Below are 22567 nucleotides of genomic sequence, written 5' to 3'. Positions count from 1 at the left end.
TGTTTCTGAGAACAGAGTGATTTTGTTTAGAGGAGAGGAGCTAGAAGGAATATAAAGAGGTAAAATAGATCAGCTTTTGAAGGAGGGGGGGAGAGAGAGGGAGGGAGGGAGAGAGAGAGTGAGGGAGAGAGAGAGAGAGAGAGGGAGGGGAGAGAGGGAGGAGGGAGGGGGAGAGGGAGGGAGGGAGAGAGGGAGAGGGAGAGGGAGAGGGAGGGGAGGGAGGAGGGAGGGAGGGAGAGTTAGAGGGAGAGAGGGAGGAGGGAGGGGGAGAGAGGGAGAGGGAGAGGGAGGGAGGGAGAGAGGGAGAGAGAGAGAGGGAGAGGGAGGGGGAGAGAGGTAGGAGGGAGGGGGAGAGGGAGGGAGGGAGAGAGGGAGAGGGAGAGAGGGAGAGGGGGGAAGGGAGAGAGACAGGGGGGAGAGAGAGAGAGAGAGAGACGGCACACTAGTTCATGTCATCTACAATTACATCCTCCCTCCCTGCACCTGCGTGTGGTAGTTTAAGTGTGCGTGGTATTCCCCTGTCCAGCTGGTGCAGTCAGTGTTCTAGAATTATCTACTGTATCACACCTGGAGTATCTATCTATCTATCTCTCTCTCTCTCTCTCTCTCGCTCTCTCTCTCTCTCTCTCTCTCTCTCTCTCTCTCTCTCTCTTTGATTATGATTCATTAAAGTCTTTGTGCACACACCCGTTAGTACAGGTATAGACGCTCACTTTAACAACTGACAGGGTTGGTTTCCTGCTAATGTCAGTGATGGGAGAAACCCAAAACATTTCACATCTTATTACCGGGAGTAAGTCATGCATTGTGATGTAATGTGACATTTCAGTGCCTGGTCTCTTAAAGCTGAGATCCACGTAAGGTGAAACAGCACCACTGGCACATTTTGTTTTGTTTTTTTGTTCTATTTTTTTAAACGTGACAGAGGATCATGTGTGCAGGGTTGCACATTTTGGAGAATATTCAGAGGTGGAAACTTTCCGTGGGAATTAACGGGAATTAATGGGAATATATGGGAATTAACAAAAATATATACAAATGAATATTAATATTTAAATGTAGATGTTTTTTGCATTGGATATATTTACCATAGCATATGGAGACATAAATGCCAGTTGCAAACCGTAGTCTGTCTTTTTTATGGCAGTTTTTGAGCAGTGGCTTCTTCCTTGCTGAGCTGCCTTTCAAGTTATGTCGATAGAGGACTAGTTTTACTGTGGATATAGATACTTTTGTACCTGTTTCCTCCAGCATCTACACAATGTCCTTTGCTGTTGTTCTGGGATTGATTTGCACTTTTCTCACCAAAGTACGTTAATCTCTGGGAGACAGAACGCGTCTCCTTCCTGTGCGGTATGGCGGCTGCATGGTCACATGGTGTTTATACTTGTGTATTATTGTTTGATCAGATGAAAGTGGTACCTTCAGGCGTTTGGAAAATTGCTCCCAAGGATGAACCAGACTTGTGGAGGTCAATAATTGTTTTCTGAGGTCTTGGCTGATTTCTTTTGATTTTCCCATGATGCCAAGCAAAGAGGCACTGGGTTTGAAGGTAGGCCTTGAAATACATCCACAGGTACACCTCCAATTGACTCAAATAATGTCAATTAGCCTATCAGAAGCTTCTAAAGCCATGACATAATTTTCTGGAATTTTCCCAGCTGTTAAAGGCACAGTCAACTTAGTGTATGTAAACTTCTGACCCACTGGAATTGTGATACAGTGGATTATAAGTGAAATAATCTGTCTGTTAACAATTGTTGGAAAAATCACTTGTGTCATGCACAAAGTAGATGTCCTAACCGACTTTCCAAAACTATAGTTTGTTAATTAACAATTAATTTGTGGAGTGGTTGAAAAATGAGTTTTAATGACTCCAACCTAAGTGTATGTAAACTTCCGACTTCAACTGTATGTATATGGTGTATAGGGTCTTCAGACAGAAGGCTTCACGCTTTTTGATCTATTTCAGAACTGCAGTGTCCTCTGCTTGGAGCAACAGTGACGTGGGCAGGGCAGTACGGATTTCTTCTCTTACATCTGCAAGCAGAGTCTGAACATCAGACAGGATGGCATTGTCTTCCTCAATCTGTGTGAATGCTACTGCTATAAGTTTCAGGAGTTTCAGGCTGCTTACCACTCTCTCCCAAAATACATCATCCAGGAGGATCCTCTTGATGGGGCTGTCCATATCGGCAGACTGTGATTTGGCCATTTCTTGGAGAGACTCCTTCCCCTCCAGGGGACTGTCAAACATTATGAAAACACCACCCCAGTGAGTGTTGCTGGGCAGCTTCAACGTGGTGCTCTTATTCTTCTCAGTTTGCTTGGTGAGGTAGATTTCTGCTATAACTTGATGACCCTTCACATACCTAACCATTTCCTTGGCTCTCTTGTAGAGTGTATCCATTGTTTTCAGTGTCATGATGTCCTCAAGGAGCAGATTCAATGCATGAGCAACACAGCCAATGGGTGTAATGTGAGGGTAGGACTCCTCCACTTTAGACCAAGCAGCCTTCATGTTCGCAGCATTGTCTGTCACCATTGCAAATACCTTCTGTGGTCCAAGGTCATTGATGACTGCCTTCAGCTCATCTGCAATGTAGAGACCGGTGTGTCTGTTGTCCCTTGTGTCTGTGCTCTTGTAGAATACTGGTTGAGGGGTGGAGATGATATAGTTAATTATTCCTTGCCCACAAACATTCAACCACCCATCAGAGATGATTGCAATACAGTCTGCTTACTCTATGATTTGCTTGACCTTCACGTTAACTCTGTTGAACTCTGCATCCAGCAAATCAGTAGATAAAGCATGTTTGATTGGAGGGGTGTATGCTGGGCGAAGAACATTCCGAATTCTCTTCCAATACACATTGCCTGTGAGCATCAGAGGTGAACCAGTTGCATACACAGCTTGAGCAAGACATTCATCAGTATTTCTCTGACTATTTTCCTCCATTGAGTTAAAAAAAACTTCTGATTCCAGGAGGACCATGAACTGTTGCCATCGATAAGGTGTCTGATTCATCATTTTCACCTCGAATAGAAGTAGAGGTACTCTGGTCAGATGTTGCTTGTTGTGAGCACTGAGGGAACTTTATGCACTTGGTCAGATGATTCAGCATCTTTGTTGCATTCTTCACATATGATTTGGCACAGTATTTGCAAATGTACACAGCTTTTCCTTCTACATTAGCTGCAGTGAAATGTCTCCACACATCAAATAGTGCCCATGGCAATTTTCTGTAAAGATTAGAACAAAATGAGTAAAAAAACAAACAAATATAATTCCATGTACAGATAAATAGTTAAGCAGTTAAATTAAGCAACTCCTTAGTAAGATAAATGTTTTAAAATGAAACATGTATGGAAACAGGTGAATTAATACTCCTCAGTTAGCATGCTCAAGCAAACTAAAACCCACATGGTAGCAAAATGTCACGGATCCCTGTGGAACTTTCATTGCGCACACCTGGCGCCTATTCCCACGGATTGTATTTGTATATATTTGCCCTTTGTTCACCATAGTTTTGTCCATTACTGTTACAATGTCCGTTGGTGCTGTTCGGACCTGTGCTGTGTGTTTTGGGCTTTCGTGCCCTAGTGGATTGCGCAGATGATTACGGATCTCGTCCCATGTGATAATCATTGTGAGCTAGTGTTATTTATTTGAGGTACTACTCCTCGCTCTTTTGTTTGGGTTTCAACCCTGTGTTTTTGTTACGTGTTTGTTTGGTCTTCGTCCCTGTGCCTTTACACGGCACGCCGTATTTTGGGGCTTAAATTTTTTAAATGATTACGCATTCCTGTGCCTGTCTCCGGAATCATTCATACCAGCGTGACACAAAAACTAACTAGCAGAAATTGTTAACAAGTTAGAAATGATTTAAACACACATTGCTGTAGGCTACTATTTACTAGTTAACAAAAAAATATGTATGTCATATAAAACATATTCACCTCACCCAGTATTGTAATCAAAACTTACCAGAAAGCATGTAGTCCTTGGCTTATGTTGTGCATGCAGAGGGTTACAATTTCATTGAATTGGGGATAGTTTAACCAATATATGCCACAAGACCTAGAATTGCAACAAAAAAAAGGTTCCCTGTTATAAGTTAACTTCTTTAATTAATTTATGCAAAATTCCCCAAATTCCAGGGCTTAAATTCCCATGAAAAATGTCATGATAATTTACCGGGAAGTTTCCAACCCTTTGAAACCCTACATGTGTGTGACAAAATGTTTTGCATGTTTTACAGCATTGCAGTGTGTTGAGCCCAGGAGGTTGGTGACACTATGCCACTTTGTTTACATACTCATCTCATATGTATATTCTGCACTCAATACCATCTACTGTATCTTGCCTATGCCGCTCTGTACCATCACTCATTCATATATCTTTATGTACATATTCTTTATCCCCTTACACTTGTGTCTATAAGGTAGTAGTTTTGGAAGTGTTAGCTAGATTACTCGTTGGTTATTACTGCATTGTCGGAACTAGAAGCACGAGCATTTCGCTACACTCGCATTAACATCTGCTAACCATGTGTATGTGACAAATAACATTTAATCTGATTTGATTTGACACCTTAATTGGGGAGGACAGCTCATGGTAATGACAGGAGCCGAATCAGTGGAATGGTATCAAATACCTGTGTTTGATGCCATTCCATTTGGTCCGTTCCAGCCATTATTGTGAGCCCTCCTCCCCTCAACAGCCTCCAATGGTGTTGAGCTATGCCATTGTGTGCTGGAAAGGAAACTTAGCCAAGGAGGACATTGACAAGACTGCAAGCTAAAACACACATGATCATGGACAATGCTACACACCTACTCCACAGCACTGTAATGCCACACACCTACTGTACTCCACAGCACTGTAATGCCACACACCTACTGTACTCCACAGCACTGTAATGCCACACACCTACTGTACTCCACATAACTGTAATGCCACACACCTACTGTACTCCACAGCACTGTAATGCCACACACCTACTGTACTCCACAGCCCTTTAATGCCACACACCTACTGTACTCCACAGCACTGTAATGCCACACACCTACTGTACTCCACAGCACTGTAATGCCACACACCTACTGTACTCCACAGCACTGTAATGCCACACACCTACTGTACTCCACAGCACTGTAATGCCACACACCTACTGTACTCCACAGCACTGTAATGCCACACACCTACTCCACAGCACTGTAATGCCACACACCTACTGTACTCCACAGCACTGTAATGCCACACACCTACTCCACAGCACTGTAATGCCACACACCTACTCCACAGAGCGGGGGAGCGGGGGAGACAGTGGGGGAGGGAGTGGGGGAGGGAGTGGGGGAGGGAGTGGGGGAGGGAGCGAGGGAGGGAGCGGGGGAGGGAGTGGGGGAGGGAGTGAGGGAGGGAGCGGGGGAGGGAGCGGGGAGGGAGTGGGAGAGGGAGCGGGAGCAGGCGTGACAACTCCACAGCACTGTAATGCCATACAGGAGCATGCAGCTTATGTATGGCCCGGGCCTGTATCCACAAAGCATCTCAGAGTCAGAAGTGCTGAGAAGAGACATTTAACTCCGACTCTTATGGGTAAAAAATAAAAGCTTTGCATGAAGCCTCTTTATAATGAGTCCCATGTCGACAGATATTTAGGAGACCTCATGAGCTGTCCTAACCAGTTGAGTTACCAGCAGATGTCTTGATAGTAGAAAAAGGCAGTGAGTCAGTGATTCCTGCGTCACATGCAATTGCTTTGGCGCTATTAACATAATGTTTTGTTATTTCTACATGTTCAACCTAGATGCACAACAGTATCTCTTGGACTTTTGACATTGATTTCACATGAGGCCTATTTATACACGATATGCCTAAATACTATTAACCACAGGATAATAAATAAACATTTATTTATATTATTTAACCTACTGCACATCATGTTATCTGGAACGCATCATCATGTTGTTAAAAAATATGCCTAAATTTGGCATGCTCATAAATTGGAAAAATGAAGACACCTAGTGCTTATGTTAACTTTGAGTGTGTTCGATGAAAACTATAGACTTTTCAATAGTTGTGTGCAACGTTGTATGCAACATTTTCGGCAAGTGGGTTGATGCCTACTGTGCCAAAGCGATTTAGAGTTGTTAAACGGGAGTGATGAGTGTTATTTATTCGAGGTACTATTTATACAACGGTAATATTGTCAAAATTCCACCTTTAACAACCATAAGAATTAATCTTAATTGATCTTAATTCACTATCTTTCCTTTGCGGCACTTCAAACTGTCGTGTTCACCAGCTGAGATAAACTTTTAGGAGTTGATTATACTACGGGCTCAGATTTTCTCTGGGCAGTGTCTTAACATCATTCTAAAAACTCTGAGCTTTGAGTAAAAAATAAATAAATAAATAAATGATTGAGGTCTTTTCTGAGATGCTTTGTGGATATATGGGCCCAAGTCTCTATCTTTTATGCCTATTAAGTGTTATCATGTGTTTGTGTTCATACAGGTCTTTGTCAGTCTATTCTACAGTAACATCTTTGTTATTGTAATATCAAATCAAATCAAACTTTATTAGTCACACGCGCCAAATACAACAAGTGTATATTGACCTTACCGTGAAATGCTTATTATACAAGCCCTTAACCAAGAAGAGTTCAGAAAATATTTACCAAATAAACTGAAGTCCAAAATAAAAAATAATAAAAAGTAACACAATAACATAACAATAACGAGGCTTTATACAGGGGGTACCGGTACCGAGGTTATATACAGGGGGTACCGGTACCGAGGTTATATACAGGGGGTACCGGTACCGAGGTTATATACAGGGGGTACCGGTACCGAGGTTATATACAGGGGGTACCGGTACCGAGGTTATATACAGGGGGTACCGGTACCGAGGTTATATACAGGGGGTACCGGTACCGAGGTTATATACAGGGGGTACCGGTACCGAGGTTATATACAGGGGGTACCGGTACCGAGGTTATATACAGGGGGTACCGGTACCGAGTCTATGTACAGGGGGTACCGGTACAGAGTCAGTGTGGAGGCTATATACAGGGGGTACCGGTACCGAGTCTATATATAGGGGGTACCGGTACCGAGGCTATATACAGGGGGTACCGGTACCAAGTCAGTGTGGAGGCTTTATACAGGGGGCACTGGTACAGAGTCAGTGTGGAGGCTATATACAGGGGGTACCGGTACAGAGTCAGTGTGGAGGCTATATACAGGGGGTACCGGTACCAAGTCAGTGTGGAGGCTATATACAGGGGGTACCGGTACCGAGTCTATATATAGGGGGTACTGGTACCGAGGCTATGTGGAGGCTTTATACAGGGGGTACCGGTACCGAGTCAGTGTGGAGGCTATATACAGGGGGTACCGGTACCGAGTCTATATATAGGGGGTACCGGTACCGAGGCTATGTGGAGGCTATATACAGGGGGTACCGGTACCAAGTCAGTGTACTGGGGTACACGTTAGTTGAGGTCATTTGTACATGTAGGTAGGGGTGAAGTGACTATGCATAGATAATAAACAGCGAGTAGCAGCAATGTACAAAACAAATGGAGGAAGGGGGGTTCAATGTAATAGTCTGGTGGCCATTTGATTAGTTCAGCAGACTTATAGCTTGGGGGTAGAACAGACGTGGAAGTTTCACCACTTTGGATTCCAGCTATAAAAAAGCAATATAAAATATAAATATAAAATATAAATATAAAATATAAATATAAAATATAAATATAAAATATAAATCCATAGACAGAAAGACAAAGTCCTTCAGTTCTGGGTACCGAATGGGGAGCCCGGCCCACCTCCCCTCAACTAAATCTAATTTCCCTGTGAACGCTGTGGAGGGCTGAGTGTCTAAATGCTCCTCCAGAAATAGCCTCACAGAGAAGTGGTGAATTAATATTTCAGTTGTACTGCTGACTCCAAGCCAGCCCAGACTGTGCTAGATGTGTTTAGTTTTTTCTCTTTTCTCCCCAGCTATAAACATTTTGTTAACGTGACTTAGCATGTTCTCCCCAGCCTTTTGTTAACATGTTCTCCCCAGCCTTTTGTTAACATGTTCTCCCCAGGTGTAAACCTTTTGTTAACATGTTCTGCCCAGGTGTAAACCTTTTGTTAACATGTTCTCCCCACGTGTTAACCTTTTGTTAACATGTTCTCCCCAGGTGTAAACCTTTTGTTAACATGTTCTGCCCAGGTGTAAACCTTTTGTTAACATGTTCTCCCCACGTGTTAACCTTTTGTTAACATGTTCTCCCCAGGTGTAAACCTTTTGTTAACATGTTCTCCCCAGATGTAAACCTTTTGTTAACATGTTCTCCCCAGATGTAAACCTTTTGTTAACATGTTCTCCCCAGGTGTTAACCTTTTGTTAACATGTTCTCCCCAGCCTTTTGTTAACATGTTCTCCCCAGGTGTAAACCTTTTGTTAACATGTTCTGCCCAGGTGTTAACCTTTTGTTAACATGTTCTCCCCAGATGTAAACCTTTTGTTAACATGTTCTCCCCAGGTGTTAACCTTTTGTTAACATGTTCTCCCCAGCCTTTTGTTAACATGTTCTCCCCAGGTGTAAACCTTTTGTTAACATGTTCTGCCCAGGTGTTAACCTTTTGTTAACATGTTCTCCCCAGATGTAAACCTTTTGTTAACATGTTCTCCCCAGGTGTTAACCTTTTGTTAACATGTTCTCCCCAGCCTTTTGTTAACATGTTCTCCCCAGGTGTAAACCTTTTGTTAACATGTTCTGCCCAGGTGTTAACCTTTTGTTAACATGTTCTCCCCAGGTGTAAACCTTTTGTTAACATGTTCTCCCCAGGTGTTAACCTTTTGTTAACATGTTCTCCCCAGCCTTTTGTTAACATGTTCTCCCCAGGTGTAAACCTTTTGTTAACACGTTCTCCCCAGCCTTTTGTTAACATGTTCTCCCCAGGTGTAAACCTTTTGTTAACATGTTCTCCCCAGCCTTTTGTTAACATGTTCTCCCCAGGTGTAAACCTTTTGTTAACATGTTCTCCCCAGGTGTTAACCTTTTGTTAACATGTTCTCCCCAGGTGTAAACCTTTTGTTAACATGTTCTCCCCAGGTGTTAACCTTTTGTTAACATGTTCTCCCCAGCCTTTTGTTAACATGTTCTCCCCAGGTGTAAACCTTTTGTTAACATGTTCTCCCCAGCCTTTTGTTAACATGTTCTCCCCAGGTGTAAACCTTTTGTTAACATGTTCTCCCCAGGTGTTAACCTTTTGTTAACATGTTCTCCCCAGCCTTTTGTTAACATGTTCTCCCCAGGTGTAAACCTTTTGTTAACATGTTCTCCCCAGGTGTTAACCTTTTGTTAACATGTTCTCCCCAGGTGTAAACCTTTTGTTAACATGTCTTAGCATGTTCTCCCCAGCCACTATACCATCCCATTCCCATCCATACTCTCTTTCTGCTCAGTTTTTTCCCCATCCTTTGTGGTCAAAGGTCAAACACCTATTCCCAGTCCAGACAACGGTGTAGAGCATGGAAATGTTGAGACACAACAAGTAGAAGAAACAATATTTATTATACTCTATATACAGACATTTACAGAAATATGCCATATTGACAGTAGTTATGCTCCTTTAGGTTTACGAATCACATTCATATAGAGGACGTGCTTTGCTTTAAGAAAATGTATTGCTGTTACATTTGTAACAGGTCGTAACTGTTATAATATAATATTATAATATTATTATACAACTGTTATAATACATTGTTAACTGTTGTATGTTGTGTGCTTATTGATATTGCTAAGAAGGCATATGTTAAACTAGCAACTGTAATTACTAGCGAGCAAATAATAACAAAATAACCATCAACAAATCCCTCTGCTATAGACATGGTTATAGCACAATGTAATTCAACTTCCAGCAATGTTCAGCTCAATTCCAGATAGTGTGTGTGTGTGTGTGTGTGTGTGTCATGTCTTACTCTCATACCTTCACCTCACAATCCTACTGAGAGTAAAGCCATTAGGCTGGTAACAAGAAGTAGTGGTGTAGTTATCCTTCCTGCATTGGCCGGAGGTTGGTTCCTAGTCCTCTCCTTCTCCCTCTCCGCTGCTCTTTCCTCCCCCTCCCACTCCTCCTCTTCCTCCTCGTCCCCAGGCTCCATGCCTGTCTCCTCCTCGTCCCCAGGCTGCGTGCCTGTCTCCTCCTCGTCCTCCTCGTCCCCAGGCTCCGTGCCTGTCTCCTCCTCGTCCTCCTCGTCCCATGGCTGCGTGCCTGTCTCCTCATCGTCCTCCTCGTCCCCAGGCTGCGTGCCTGTCTCCTCCTCGTCCTCCTCGTCCCATGGCTGCATGTCTGTCTCATCCTCGTCCCCAGGCTCCGTGCCTGTCTCCTCCTCATCCTCCTCGTCCCCAGGCTCCGTGCCTGTCTCGTCCCCCTCATACACAGGCTCTCTGTGTGGGGTAGAGCTCTCTGTTGTCTCCTTCTCAACATCAGGCTCCTCTGAAGGCTCGAGGGCATCAGGCTCCTCAACATCAGGCTCGTCTGAAGGATCGGGGGCATCAGGCTCCTCAACATCAGGCTCGTCTGAAGACTCAGGGGCATCAGGCACTGGGGGAAACAGTGATGAAAATTCAAAAGGCACTCGCACATCTGAGCAATCTTTTTTGCAGGTGCATGATAACAATTAGACAAGATGAGGGAAAAAGGAAACCGCACACTGCTCTTAATAGTATCACTGATCTTTAATAAGCTTTGATGAGAAAACAGTGATGAGAAATCTAAAGTCTTAGAAAGTTATTACAGGGCCACTAGTCCATAGCAGTCAATCTATCTCCACAAAGATGGGATATCATGATCAACCACAATTGGCTGGATACTGAGGTCAGGTTGGAGAGGATGAAGTTTGACACAAGAGCGAGATAGTGCTGTGAATTAAATGGAGGGGGGGGGGGGGGGGAGTAGTGTGATTGATAGGTGCTGAATTCTTACCGCAGAGGTTCTGATCACATCGCGGCACGTTGTCTGGGCACTTGGAGCACCATTCACCTTCCTCATAGGGTTTCTCATCCTTAAACTTATCTCTGAAATGTAAATGCAGCACAAGTCAATGGTCACTCAGCCAGGGCTGTAAGTCAGGGACCAAACCTAACGCAAACCCTAACACTAACCCTAACGTAACCCCTAAGTCTAACCCTAACGCAATCAGTGAAATGCAAAGGTTAAGAATTAATTATGTTAATCGATGTATTCTTAGACATTGTCTAAGTGTGGAAATAGGATATAAGTGTGTAAAGTTGTACATGTTCTTTGGTACCATACTTACTTTGGGTAATAATTGCAGACCAGGAAGTTAACTTTCTCGAAGGACAGCCCCTCTATGGTGTCACAGCGATGAGCAGCACAGCCCACAGAGTGAGAGTCCGCCCACACCATCTGAAACACCCCCATCAGTCTGATCAATTTACAATGTCTTCATCGTCACCACCATCATCATCATCTCCCACCATCACAGGGGTTTATACACACAGGAGTAAGCACACCAAGGACTATCCAACCTGTTACAGTTATAGTACTGTCTCAGGTTATCAGAAGTCTAATTCTACCAATTCAGTGACACTGTCTAGCTCTTTCTAGGTCTCTCACCTGAGTGTAGTGTCCACACATCCTGTCCTCCTGGCAGCTGTTGTTGTTGTAGTCGTAGTCTAGGTGCTCCAAGAACCACTTCTCCATGGTCATGTTGAGGTCCAAGGGCTCATTCGACACAAACAGGTTCTCTCCCATGTTCAGCAACTCTAGATCCGGGTTCGGTTCCCACATACACTTCACAGCGTAGCCCTCAGCTAGGATCTTCAGCTTCTCATCCCATTTCTGCAGGGATGAAGAGACAAACTGTCATATTACCATCAGTGGTCCTCAGTAGCTTAGTTGGTATGGCAGGATGGTGGGTATGATTCCCGGGCCCACACGTTCTGAAAATGTATGCACGAATCACTGTAAGTCACTCTGGATAAAAGCATTTGCTAAATGGCATATTATTGTATCAGTAATCTACCTGATTGCCTCTAACCTGTATACTAGATGTATGTAGGTGTAGTGCTGCAGAATGACAGACAGGGGGAGACATTAACCAACATTGAGGACCATAACAGAACTCTTTGTATTGTAGCCCCCTGGACAACTCTCTTATATTAGTGTTTCAATACATTACTGTATTAATATTAATCATACTATCCACCATATTGTAAGTAAGATTCCTAAACTCACATCTTATTGTCCTATTTCCTGATTCTAAAGAGGACAGTTTTTTTTTTATTACCTGTATTACCTGTTAAGAACAAATTCTTATTTTCAATGACGGCCTAGGAACAGTGAGTTAACTGCCTGTTCAGGGGCAGAACGACAGATTTGTACCTTGTCAGCTCGGGGATTTGAACTTGCAACCTTTCTGTTACTAGTCCAACACTCTAACCACTAGGCTACTAGGCTACTAGGCTACACTATACTGTACATTAGATTACATTGAACTATACTGTACATTAGATTACATTACACTATACTGTACATTAGATTACATTACACTATACTGTACATTAGATTACATTGAACTATACTGTACATTAGATTACATTACACAATACTGCACATTAGATTACATTACACTATACTGTACATTAGATTATGTTAAACTATACTGTACATTAGATTATATTAAACTATACTGTACATTAGATTACATTGAACTATACTGTACATTAGATTACATTACACAATACTGCACATTAGATTACATTACACTATACTGTACATTAGATTATGTTAAACTATACTGTACATTAGATTATATTAAACTATACTGTACATTAGATTACATTGAACTATACTGTACATTAGATTACATTACACAATACTGCACATTAGATTACATTACACTATACTGTACATTAGATTATGTTAAACTATACTGTACATTAGATTATATTAAACTATACTGTACATTAGATTACATTACACTATACTGTACATTAGATTACATTACACAATACTGCACATTAGATTACATTACACAATACTGTACATTAGATTACATTGAACTATACTGTACATTAGATTACATTACACAATACTGCACATTAGATTACATTACACAATACTGCACATTAGATTACATTACACAATACTGCACATTAGATTACATTACACTATACTGTACATTATATTATGTTAAACTATACTGTACATTAGATTATATTAAACTATACTGTACATTAGATTATATTACACTATACTGTACATTAGATTACATTACACAATACTGCACATTAGATTACATTACACAATACTGCACATTAGATTACATTACACAATACTGCACATTAGATTACATTACACAATACTGCACATTAGATTACATTACACTATACTGTACATTAGATTATGTTAAACTATACTGTACATTAGATTATGTTAAACTATACTGTACATTAGATTCTATTAAACTATACTGTACATTAGATTATATTACACTATACTGTACATTAGATTATACTAGTCACACCAACATTCCCATGTAAACTATTATCCTTCAATATTAAATCAAACCTCTACTAAGGAACCCATACGGAGAACCTTTCGGTAATATGTGTATCAGTGGGTGAGGAATGTTATCTGATCATGTCAGTCCAATTCTTCTTCAAGTATTGAGATTGACAGAACAAGAGGACGTGATCACACTTGGCAGATAAGGCCGGATCGTGACTGGGATTGATAATTGTTGTGGTTGCTAATTTGTTTCAAAGAAATGCAGAGATGCAATATCGTACGAATGCATTTTGTGTTTTTTGCATTGTGAACTGTCCAGACAGAGAGGTGCAGTGTGGAGTCATGTGAAGTTCAGTTTATGTCCTGTCACAATACAAACACTTGTATTGGAGGATACTAGTTGAAATTCCACAACATCTGGCGTGCTAGCCTCAGGACATCAGATCTCCTCCTCTCTGTGCTTTAACAAACAGAGCTGTGCTGTATATCATTGCTGTGCTTCGGGCCTGAGATAACAGAGGCGTCATCTGAGACCATCTGGTCAGTGGTACAGATGTGGGATCTTAATTTGAGCCAGTTTGAGACAGCAATAAAAAAGATATCCTGCAGCAATAGGAAAAAGGAATTATTATGTGGATTATAATTCATGAACATTTCTTGTAGGGGCTGATCAATTTTTCGTTAAGGCAAATCAAGTCTGACACAGTCAATTAATCACCAAGTAGTGACATAGAAACACATAGTAACCAATTACATACAATATGGTTGTGTTTTGAAACCTCCATTAAAATTTGATGGAAGCTTCCAGAATAAAAATAAAGAAATAAAATGTATTTCTCAGATACATATTCAGAATGCTGCGGATTTGTTGGTCATGACACATAATTCCAGTCAAATCCCAATAGTTCTATAATGAATGTTATGAACCCGTTCGTTCACTCTACAATCTCAGTCCTGTTTACTGAAACAGGCATGAACGTGAAATATGAAAATGGGCCCCAGTGGGGCGTCCATCAAAACACAGAGACAGGCAGAGACGTCCCTGGAACCAGTCAATGGCAGATAGCAACTTAAGCAAGCACATTACACAGTATACACACATACACCCATGCATGCACGCACACACGCGCGCACACACACACACACGCACACACACGCACACACACACACGCACATACACACGCACACACACACGCACACACACACGCACACACACACACACACACACACACTGACGCACACACACACACACACACACACACACACACACACACACACACACACACACACACACATTCCCATGCATTGCACAACACTGGACTCAACTCTGAACACCCACTCGCACTGAGGCACAGACAGGCTCTATCAACAAAGTAATTCCCGTAACTCTGGAGGTCGACAAAAATCTTGGGATTACTTCTATAATGTATATTCAGATTTAAAACGAAGAAGCCCTGTTTTATGGCAACTTCCTGGCGTGGTAAGATTCATTAGTGACTAAAACAAGAGTGATTATTTATGTACTAAATGTTCTATACTACAACCAACGTTTGATCAGCAAAACGATGATATTCTAGATGGTTATGATACTGTAGATGGTTGTGATACTGTAGATGGTTATGACACTGTAGATGGTTATGACACTGTAGATGCAGCCAGACTTTAGTTTTTGATACGAGACAGTTTTAAAGCTGAATACCAAACAGATAATTTAATAATGAAGAGCTATCAGCATGACACCAAAAGGAATCTCAATAAAAAATTCCCTCTCCGGAATTTGGCTTTGTCTCTACCTTCACCTGCAACCAACTCAAGATCAATTATACTCCAGATTAGCCCCATGAGAGGAAGTAATGCTGCGAACCATACCAGGAGACAGCGGGGCTGAACTCCATCAATCCCTGCAGCCACACAGTAGGAAATCTCAGGATCCAACAAGCTCATCACCACAAAGGGGTTCAAACACACCATTTCCACACCTGCTAATGCAGAAGTGCCCTGACTGAACGTGTCCCATCCTGCAGGAGACAGCAGATGCAGCTAGAGTTAACTGCCCATCCATCCTCCCCAGTCACGCAGCCCTTACCACTTTACGCATGTAGGTGGCACTGGGTACCACCTGGCCCCGATAGCTGTTGTGCAGCTCCATGAGGGTCTCCGTGTCCTCCTGGCTCAGCTGGCAGGTGGCTGGACACTGGGTGACGATGACATACAGTCCCACCAGGCCAGTCAAGAGAGCTGTCCCCCACAGCATGTCACTCTGGGAAGTGAAGTCCCCGCTCTCTCTCTCTCGCTTTCTCTCAAGAATCACTTCAGATGTCTGCCGGTGTCAGACGTTGTGCCCTGCTGTTTGTCTGTTTCTGTATGTGAGTGCGTGTGTGTTTACGGTGTGTACGTGTGTATTTTGTGAGTGTGTGTAGTGTGTAGTGTGTGTGTGTACTCCAGCTGCTCTGCTTCTTCTCTTAAATGTAAGGCTCAGCCTCCTTAGCCTGGGTATATTAAGAGGGAGTGGATCCACCCCGTTCTCCACAGGAGAACCATAACATTGACTCCCCTCCTCACCCTCACTAGGTCACATTACACGCTGCTCTGACTGGTACGCACCGACACCGCACCACCCGAAAACAATCACCCTATTCTTACAAATCTGGTGTGATTTCAGGCAGGACACAGACACAGACTGAGCTACGTAGAGATTCGGATACATGTCTCTGACTCACACACAGTTGGCCTTCACTATGTGCTCATTTGCTCTAAATACTGAGTCAGGACACAGATTTCCCCGTAGTGCACCAAACAGGAAATATCTTAAAGCCAAGCATGATGAGTGAGCGGCATTAGGCAGTTGATCTATGTTGTGTATCTCACCCTGGTGTCATGATGACTTTCGTTCTCCTTCTGTTACAGCCCTTCATAGAGGAGACATTTCGACAGCTGATAATGTGATACTATGCTTTGGGTTGGGTTGGGTTGGGGACGCACAGGAGGCTGCTGAGGGGAGGACGGCTCATAATAATGTCCAGAACGGAGCAAATGGAATGGAATCAAACACCTGGAAACCATGGAAACCATGGAAACCATGTGTTGGATGTATTTGATACCATTCCGCTGATTCTGCGCCAGTCGTTACCACGAGCCCGTCCTCCCCAATTAAGGTGGTTGTGGTTGGACGTGAGACACTTGGCACATGCTCTGTATCTTCCACATGTCGGTAGCTGCCAGACGTCTTTCTGCTGGGTGCATACCAGTTCCTTTCAATTACATTTACAGGAATTTCCAAGAACACGTTTGTTTTTAGGGACACGTTCCTAAACCCATGAATTGGGATTTTATTATTTTCATTATGACAAATGTAGCAAATGAAGCAGTTTTCCCAGGTCATAATTCATACAATCCCGATGGAACCATCTGGAATGTACCGTCGCTCACACCAGTGCCAGAATAAGGTTAACATCCAGCACACAGAGACCATACATACATCCTCTCCATGCTAGTTAATGTAATAATATTCCCCTTATGACTGTGTAGGAGGCCAGCCAGAGGTTTGCACTGCAGAACATCAACAGAGCTGATTATGTGATGTTTGCTGTCATTCATTCTAGTGGCGGACGTTCCGTTATTAATGAATTACATATGGAGAACCGATCACATTGAAACGTTCCGTTATTAATTAATTACATATGGAGAACTGATCACATTGAAACGTTCCGTTATTAATTAATTACATATGGAGAACCGATCACATTGAAACGTTCCGTTATTAATGAATTACATATGGAGAACCGATCACATTGAAACGTTCCGTTATTAATGAATTACATATGGAGAACCGATCACATTGAAACGTTCCGTTATTAATGAATTACATATGGAGAACCGATCACATTGAAACGTTCCGTTATTAATGAATTACATATGGAGAACCGATCACATTGAAACGTTCCGTTATTAATTCATTACATATGGAGAACCGATCACATTGAAACGTTCCGTTATTAATTCATTACATATGGAGAACCGATCACATTGAAACGTTCCGTTATTAATGAATTACATATGGAGAACCGATCACATTGAAACGTTCCGTTATTAATGAATTACATATGGAGAACCGATCACATTGAAACGTTCCGTTATTAATGAATTACATATGGAGAACCGATCACATTGAAACGTTCCGTTATTAATGAATTACATATGCAGAACCGATCACATTGAAACGTTCCGTTATTAATGAATTACATATGGAGAACCGATCACATTGAAGTGTTCACAGTAAAGTGCTTTGTTTCATTTCTGCTTCACTGGACTCATGGAGGGTGACGATCTTTCAGATCCTCAAAACTTCATTAGTCCAAAGGCGTGGGGCCGTCCCTCACAGTAACCAAACACTCCAGCTGGCTAGTAGCTCAACATGTCTGCAGAATGAAGTGAAACCTGAGACCTGATCAGCTGAACCTGGACCCTCTCCAAAAGCCTTTCTCCTGCACATTCTCTGTGACGGTAATGCCACAGGGAGAACAAGTACTAGAGCCGTTCTGAGAAACCTTGCCTGAGAGTAAAGCTTTCAAAACAACTACGACTTACTCACAGGAAATGTCCAGTATTACTAACAGCTGAGGAGAGGATTGCATTATTTTATTACTTCAACAACCACAGAAATGATATCTCTGTAATGTGCTGTACCTCAAATCCATCTCCTGGTGTCCTACCAGTGGTGGCTGGTGCCGTTTAAGATTAGGGAGGATGTTTTTTCTTTCTCCGTATGTATATTACAACATATTGGATGACTGTTATTGATATTCTATCCACCCAGCTCAATGTAACGTATATAGGTTTAGACTACAGCATGATACTCTAATTCTCCCTATTATGAGGTCGCTCCAACCAGAACTAGAAATTAAAGTTTACAATGTAGGTGCACAGGTCAAGAAAAAAAAAATTAATCAGGGTGACAGACAGACATTCAATACCGCCTTGCACACTCTTGCCTGCATCTACAGTAGCTGATCTGGGGTGTGATCATTAGTCCAAACAGTTGCAAATGAGAGTTTCTATTGGACAAATGCAGGTATGTTTATCCCCATTGCATTCCGTTTGCTTCCATTTAAGAAACACTTTGGAATGAATATGCCCCTTGACCACCCGCAAACACAGTTTACTTTCATAGCAGCCACATACAAACAGCATGATCACTTTGCTCGTTGTATAATTCTTTCTCACATCTACGTACTCTCCTCCTCTCACCTTTTCCCTTCGCTTGTGGACGTCAGTGCAGAACACAACAGCTGTCTGTGACCATGCAAAAACAACCTTTCCAAGCCAAACCTTCATAGCAGAACCGCTACAGACAGCCGACATCGTTGTCACCATATTAGTTAACGTCATAGTCAACATAGCTACTAGAACTAACGCGTTGGTAAACCCACTACAATCATGCAGTACAGTGTAGAATCAGCAGTTTAGCAGTTACACCAGCAGGCCCCAGGTGGCAATAAACTAATACAACCAAAAGCTTACCTTGACTTGGGAGAGTTCCAGTGTTAGTTAGCCATAGTCAGTTAGCTAACATAGCATCCCTCTCTGTTGGATAGCCATAGTCAGTTAGTTAACATAGCATCCCTCTCTGTTGGATAGCCACAGTCAGTTAGCTAACATAGCATCCCTCTCTGTTGGATAGCCATAGTCAGATAGCTAACATAGCATCCCTCTCTGTTGGATAGCCATAGTCAGTTAGCTAACATAGCATCCCTCTCTGTTTGTGATGGATGTTTGAGTAGGCTAAACTAGCTAGCTGAATTCACTAGCTAAGTAAGTGAAAGCGAAAGTGAAAAAAATACAATGAAATATAGCTAACTCTCTCTCTCTCTTGCTTCTCCTTCATTTTTGAAGAAATGAATTTGTTCAAACTGTTCAACTATTGTATTTCTCTTTGAGTCAACTACACACCACATTTTATGCACTGCAGTGCTAGCAAGCTGTAGCTTATGATTTTAGTACTAGATTCATTGTCTGATCCTTTGATTGGGTGGACAACATGTCAGTTCACGCTGCAAGATCTCTAATAGGTTGGAGGAAGTGCTCCAGAAGTTGTCATAATTACTGTGGAAGTCTATGGAAGGGAGTGAGAACCATGAGCCTCCTAGATTTTGTATTGAAGTCAACGTACACAAAGGAGGATGGAAACTATCTGTCCTCCGGTAACACCATGGTGCTACCATACAGAGTGCTGTCGAGGCTACTGTAGACCTTCAAATCAAATCAAATCTAATTTTATTGGTCACATACACGTGACTAGCAGATGTTGTTGTGGGTGTTGTGAAATGCTTGTGCTTCTAGCTCCGACAGTGCAGTAATATCTAACAAATTACACAACATACACCCAATATACACTAAGACTATATAAAGACTAAGACTATGAATGAAGAGTATATTAAGACTATATAAATATGGACGAGCGATATCAGAGAGGAACGGACTAAGATACAGTAGAATAGTATAGAAAAAACAGTATATACATATGAGATGAGTAATGCAAGATATGTAAACATTATTAAGTGACTAAGATACCGTAGAATAGTATAGAATACAGTATATACATATGAGATGAGTAATGCAAGATATGTAAACATTATTAAGTGACTAAGATACCGTAGAATAGTATAGAATACAGTATATACATATGAGATGTGTAATGCCACATATGTAAACGTTATTAAAGTGACTAGTGTTCCATTCCTTAAAGTGGCCAGTGATTTCTAGTCTATGCCTGTAGGCAGCAGCCTCTAATGTCCTAGTGATGGCTGTTTGACAGTCTGATGGCCTTGAGATAGAAGCTGTTTTTCAGTCTCTCGTTCCCAGCTTTGATGCACCTGTTCTGACCTCGCCTTCTGGATGATAACGGGGTGAACAGGCAGTGGCTCGGGTGGTTGTTGTCCTTGATGATCTTTTTGACCTTCCTGTGACATCGGGTGCTGTAAGTGTCCTGGAGGGCCGGTAGTTTGCCCCCAGTGATGTGTTGTGCAGACCACACCACCCTTTGGAGAGCCTTGAGTTTGTGGGCGGCGCAGTTGCCGTACCAGGCGGTGATTCTTCCTGACAGGATGCTTTCAATTGTGCACCTGTAGAAGTTTGTGAGGGTTTTAGGTGACAAGCCAAATTTCTTCAGCCTCCTGAGGTTGAAGAGGCTCTGTTTTGCCTCCTTCACCACACCGTCTGTGTGGGTGGACCATTTCAGTTTGTCAGTGATGTGTACGCCAAGGAACATGAAGCTTTCCACCTTCTCCACTGTGGTCCTGTCTATGTAGAAAGGGGGGTGCACCCTCTGCTGTTTCCTGAAGTCCACGATCATCTCCTTTGTTTTGTTGACATTGAGTGAGAGGTTGTTTTCCTGACACCACACTCCCAGAGCCCTCACCTCCTCCCTGTAAGGCTGTCTCATCGTCGTTGGTAATCAAGCCTACTGCTGTTGTGTCGTCTGCAAACTTGATGATTGAGTTGGAGGCGTGCTTGGCCACACAGTCATGGGTGAACAGGGAGTATTCTAGGGGACTGAGCAAATACCCTTGTGGAGTCCCAGTGCTGAGGATCAGTGGAGTGGAGATGTTGTTTCCTACCTTCACCACCTGGGGGCGGCCCATCAGGAAGTCCAGGACTCAGTTGAACAGGGCGGGGTTCAGACCCAGGGCCTCGAGCTTAATGATGAGCTTGGAGGGTACTATGGTGTTGAATGCTGAGCTATAGTCAATAAACAGCATTCTTACATAGGTATTCCTCTTGTCCAGATGGGATAGGGCAGTGTGCAGAGAGATGGCAATTGCATCATCTGTGGATCTATTGGGGCGGTAAGAAAATGGAGGGTGGGTAGTCTAGTCTCTCAAAGCACTTCATGATGACAGAGGTGAGTGCTACGGGGCGAGTGTGTTTTAATAAACGTTTTGGTGACGTGAATATATTTAGTATAGTTTTATCTAACAAGGAGAACTTTTTTAATGTTTCACTATTTTTCACTGTGTCCTACCCTCTCTATACAATGTTAATTCAATAAAGACAAGTTATTTGAGTTTATTTTAACCTACTATCCAGAGGTCTTAGTAAATTGATGAATGGGCAACACAACAACGTAAAGGCATTAAGCAGTCCCTTAACCCGTCCAGGGGTGTTTCAGATGTTCCCCCCTAGATGTATCCCAAGTCCTCAACAGGCCTATGATTGACTCCAGATGACCAGAGGAGAGCTCTGGAGATCCAGGCTTCCAATGATCTAGAGCCCAGTGCTGAAGTCATGGTGAGCCGTGGTACTGCACCCCACCCTTCCCCAGGTCAACCTGTATCCATGTCTTCTGACCCAAGCCATGGTTGAGTAAGAAGATTCAATCCAATCTTAGGGGCAAATTTGATTGGCACTTGGGTTTATTGTGAGTACCTGTAAACAGTCTGATAGACAGTGTTTACACGGGAGGAGACTATGAGGGTTTTATGGGCCATTACCAAAACAAAAAAAATGATACAACCATTAACTTTGGCATGGTAACCAATGAAAAGCAGACACACTCTCTCTGGAAGTGATCCATCCTGCTTATCATGAGTTATTGTGCTTTTAGACATTAAGAGGTTTAGTAAACCCTTCACACTGAGTTATATTACAGTATGTATTAAGTAATAGGCCATTAGAGTCTCACATGCATGTGTTAACCCGGAGAGCTATATGAAGAAGTCTGTGTGTGACAACATGGAGCTCCTGGGTGGCTGTCTCTGTCTTGTCCTTTGCTCTGGTGCCCCTCTGTTGCGTCCTCTCCGTGCTCTGGTGCCCCTCTGTTGCGTCCTCTCCGTGCTCTGGCCTGGCTATTGCTTTGGCCACCACTGTGGAAGAGTACAGGACGGTTTTAGGGTGGGGTGTCTGTCTTCTACAGCTGAGTATGACTTCTGCTCCAGGCACTGATTCATTGTGTTCGAGCCCTGGGGATTCCCTGCAAAGCTCTCCTCCTCATCTGGAACATATTACATCACAGGCCCTCAGTGCAGAG

General features: G+C 42.7%; 1 protein-coding gene across 1 annotated transcript; it reads right to left on the bottom strand.

Annotated features, from left to right (window-relative positions):
• Positions 1-9559: 9559 nt before the first annotated feature.
• LOC110492622 (uncharacterized) lies at positions 9560-16270 on the bottom strand. Its single transcript, XM_036947639.2, has 5 exons — positions 15629-16270; positions 11647-11871; positions 11327-11436; positions 10993-11084; positions 9560-10611 (listed from the first exon to the last, which is right to left on the bottom strand). The coding sequence occupies exons 1-5, from the start codon at positions 15794-15796 to the stop codon at positions 10001-10003; spliced, it is 1206 nt and encodes a 401-aa protein (XP_036803534.2). The 5' UTR covers positions 15797-16270; the 3' UTR covers positions 9560-10000.
• Between the last annotated feature and the right edge of the window lie 6297 nt (positions 16271-22567).

Source organism: Oncorhynchus mykiss, chromosome 16 (assembly GCF_057628025.1).
Source record: "Oncorhynchus mykiss isolate SJ-2025 chromosome 16, ASM5762802v1, whole genome shotgun sequence".
NCBI classification, from domain to species: domain Eukaryota; kingdom Metazoa; phylum Chordata; class Actinopteri; order Salmoniformes; family Salmonidae; genus Oncorhynchus; species Oncorhynchus mykiss.
The sequence above is the reverse complement of the archived record's forward strand: the minus strand, read 5'-3'. Positions and strand labels throughout refer to the sequence as shown.

What these genes read in the sequence shown, in the direction of transcription:
- LOC110492622 (XM_036947639.2), bottom strand. Translation starts at nt 15,796, where the DNA reads ATGCTGTGGGGGACAGCTCTCTTGACTGGCCTGGTGGGACTGTATGTC. An exon ending in CCACCTACATGCGTAAAGTG is followed by an intron (nt 11,872 to 15,628) that starts GTAAGGGCTGCG and finishes TCATCCCTGCAG; the next exon opens with AAATGGGATGAGAAGCTGAA. An exon ending in TGTGTGGACACTACACTCAG is followed by an intron (nt 11,437 to 11,646) that starts GTGAGAGACCTA and finishes GGGGTGTTTCAG; the next exon opens with ATGGTGTGGGCGGACTCTCA.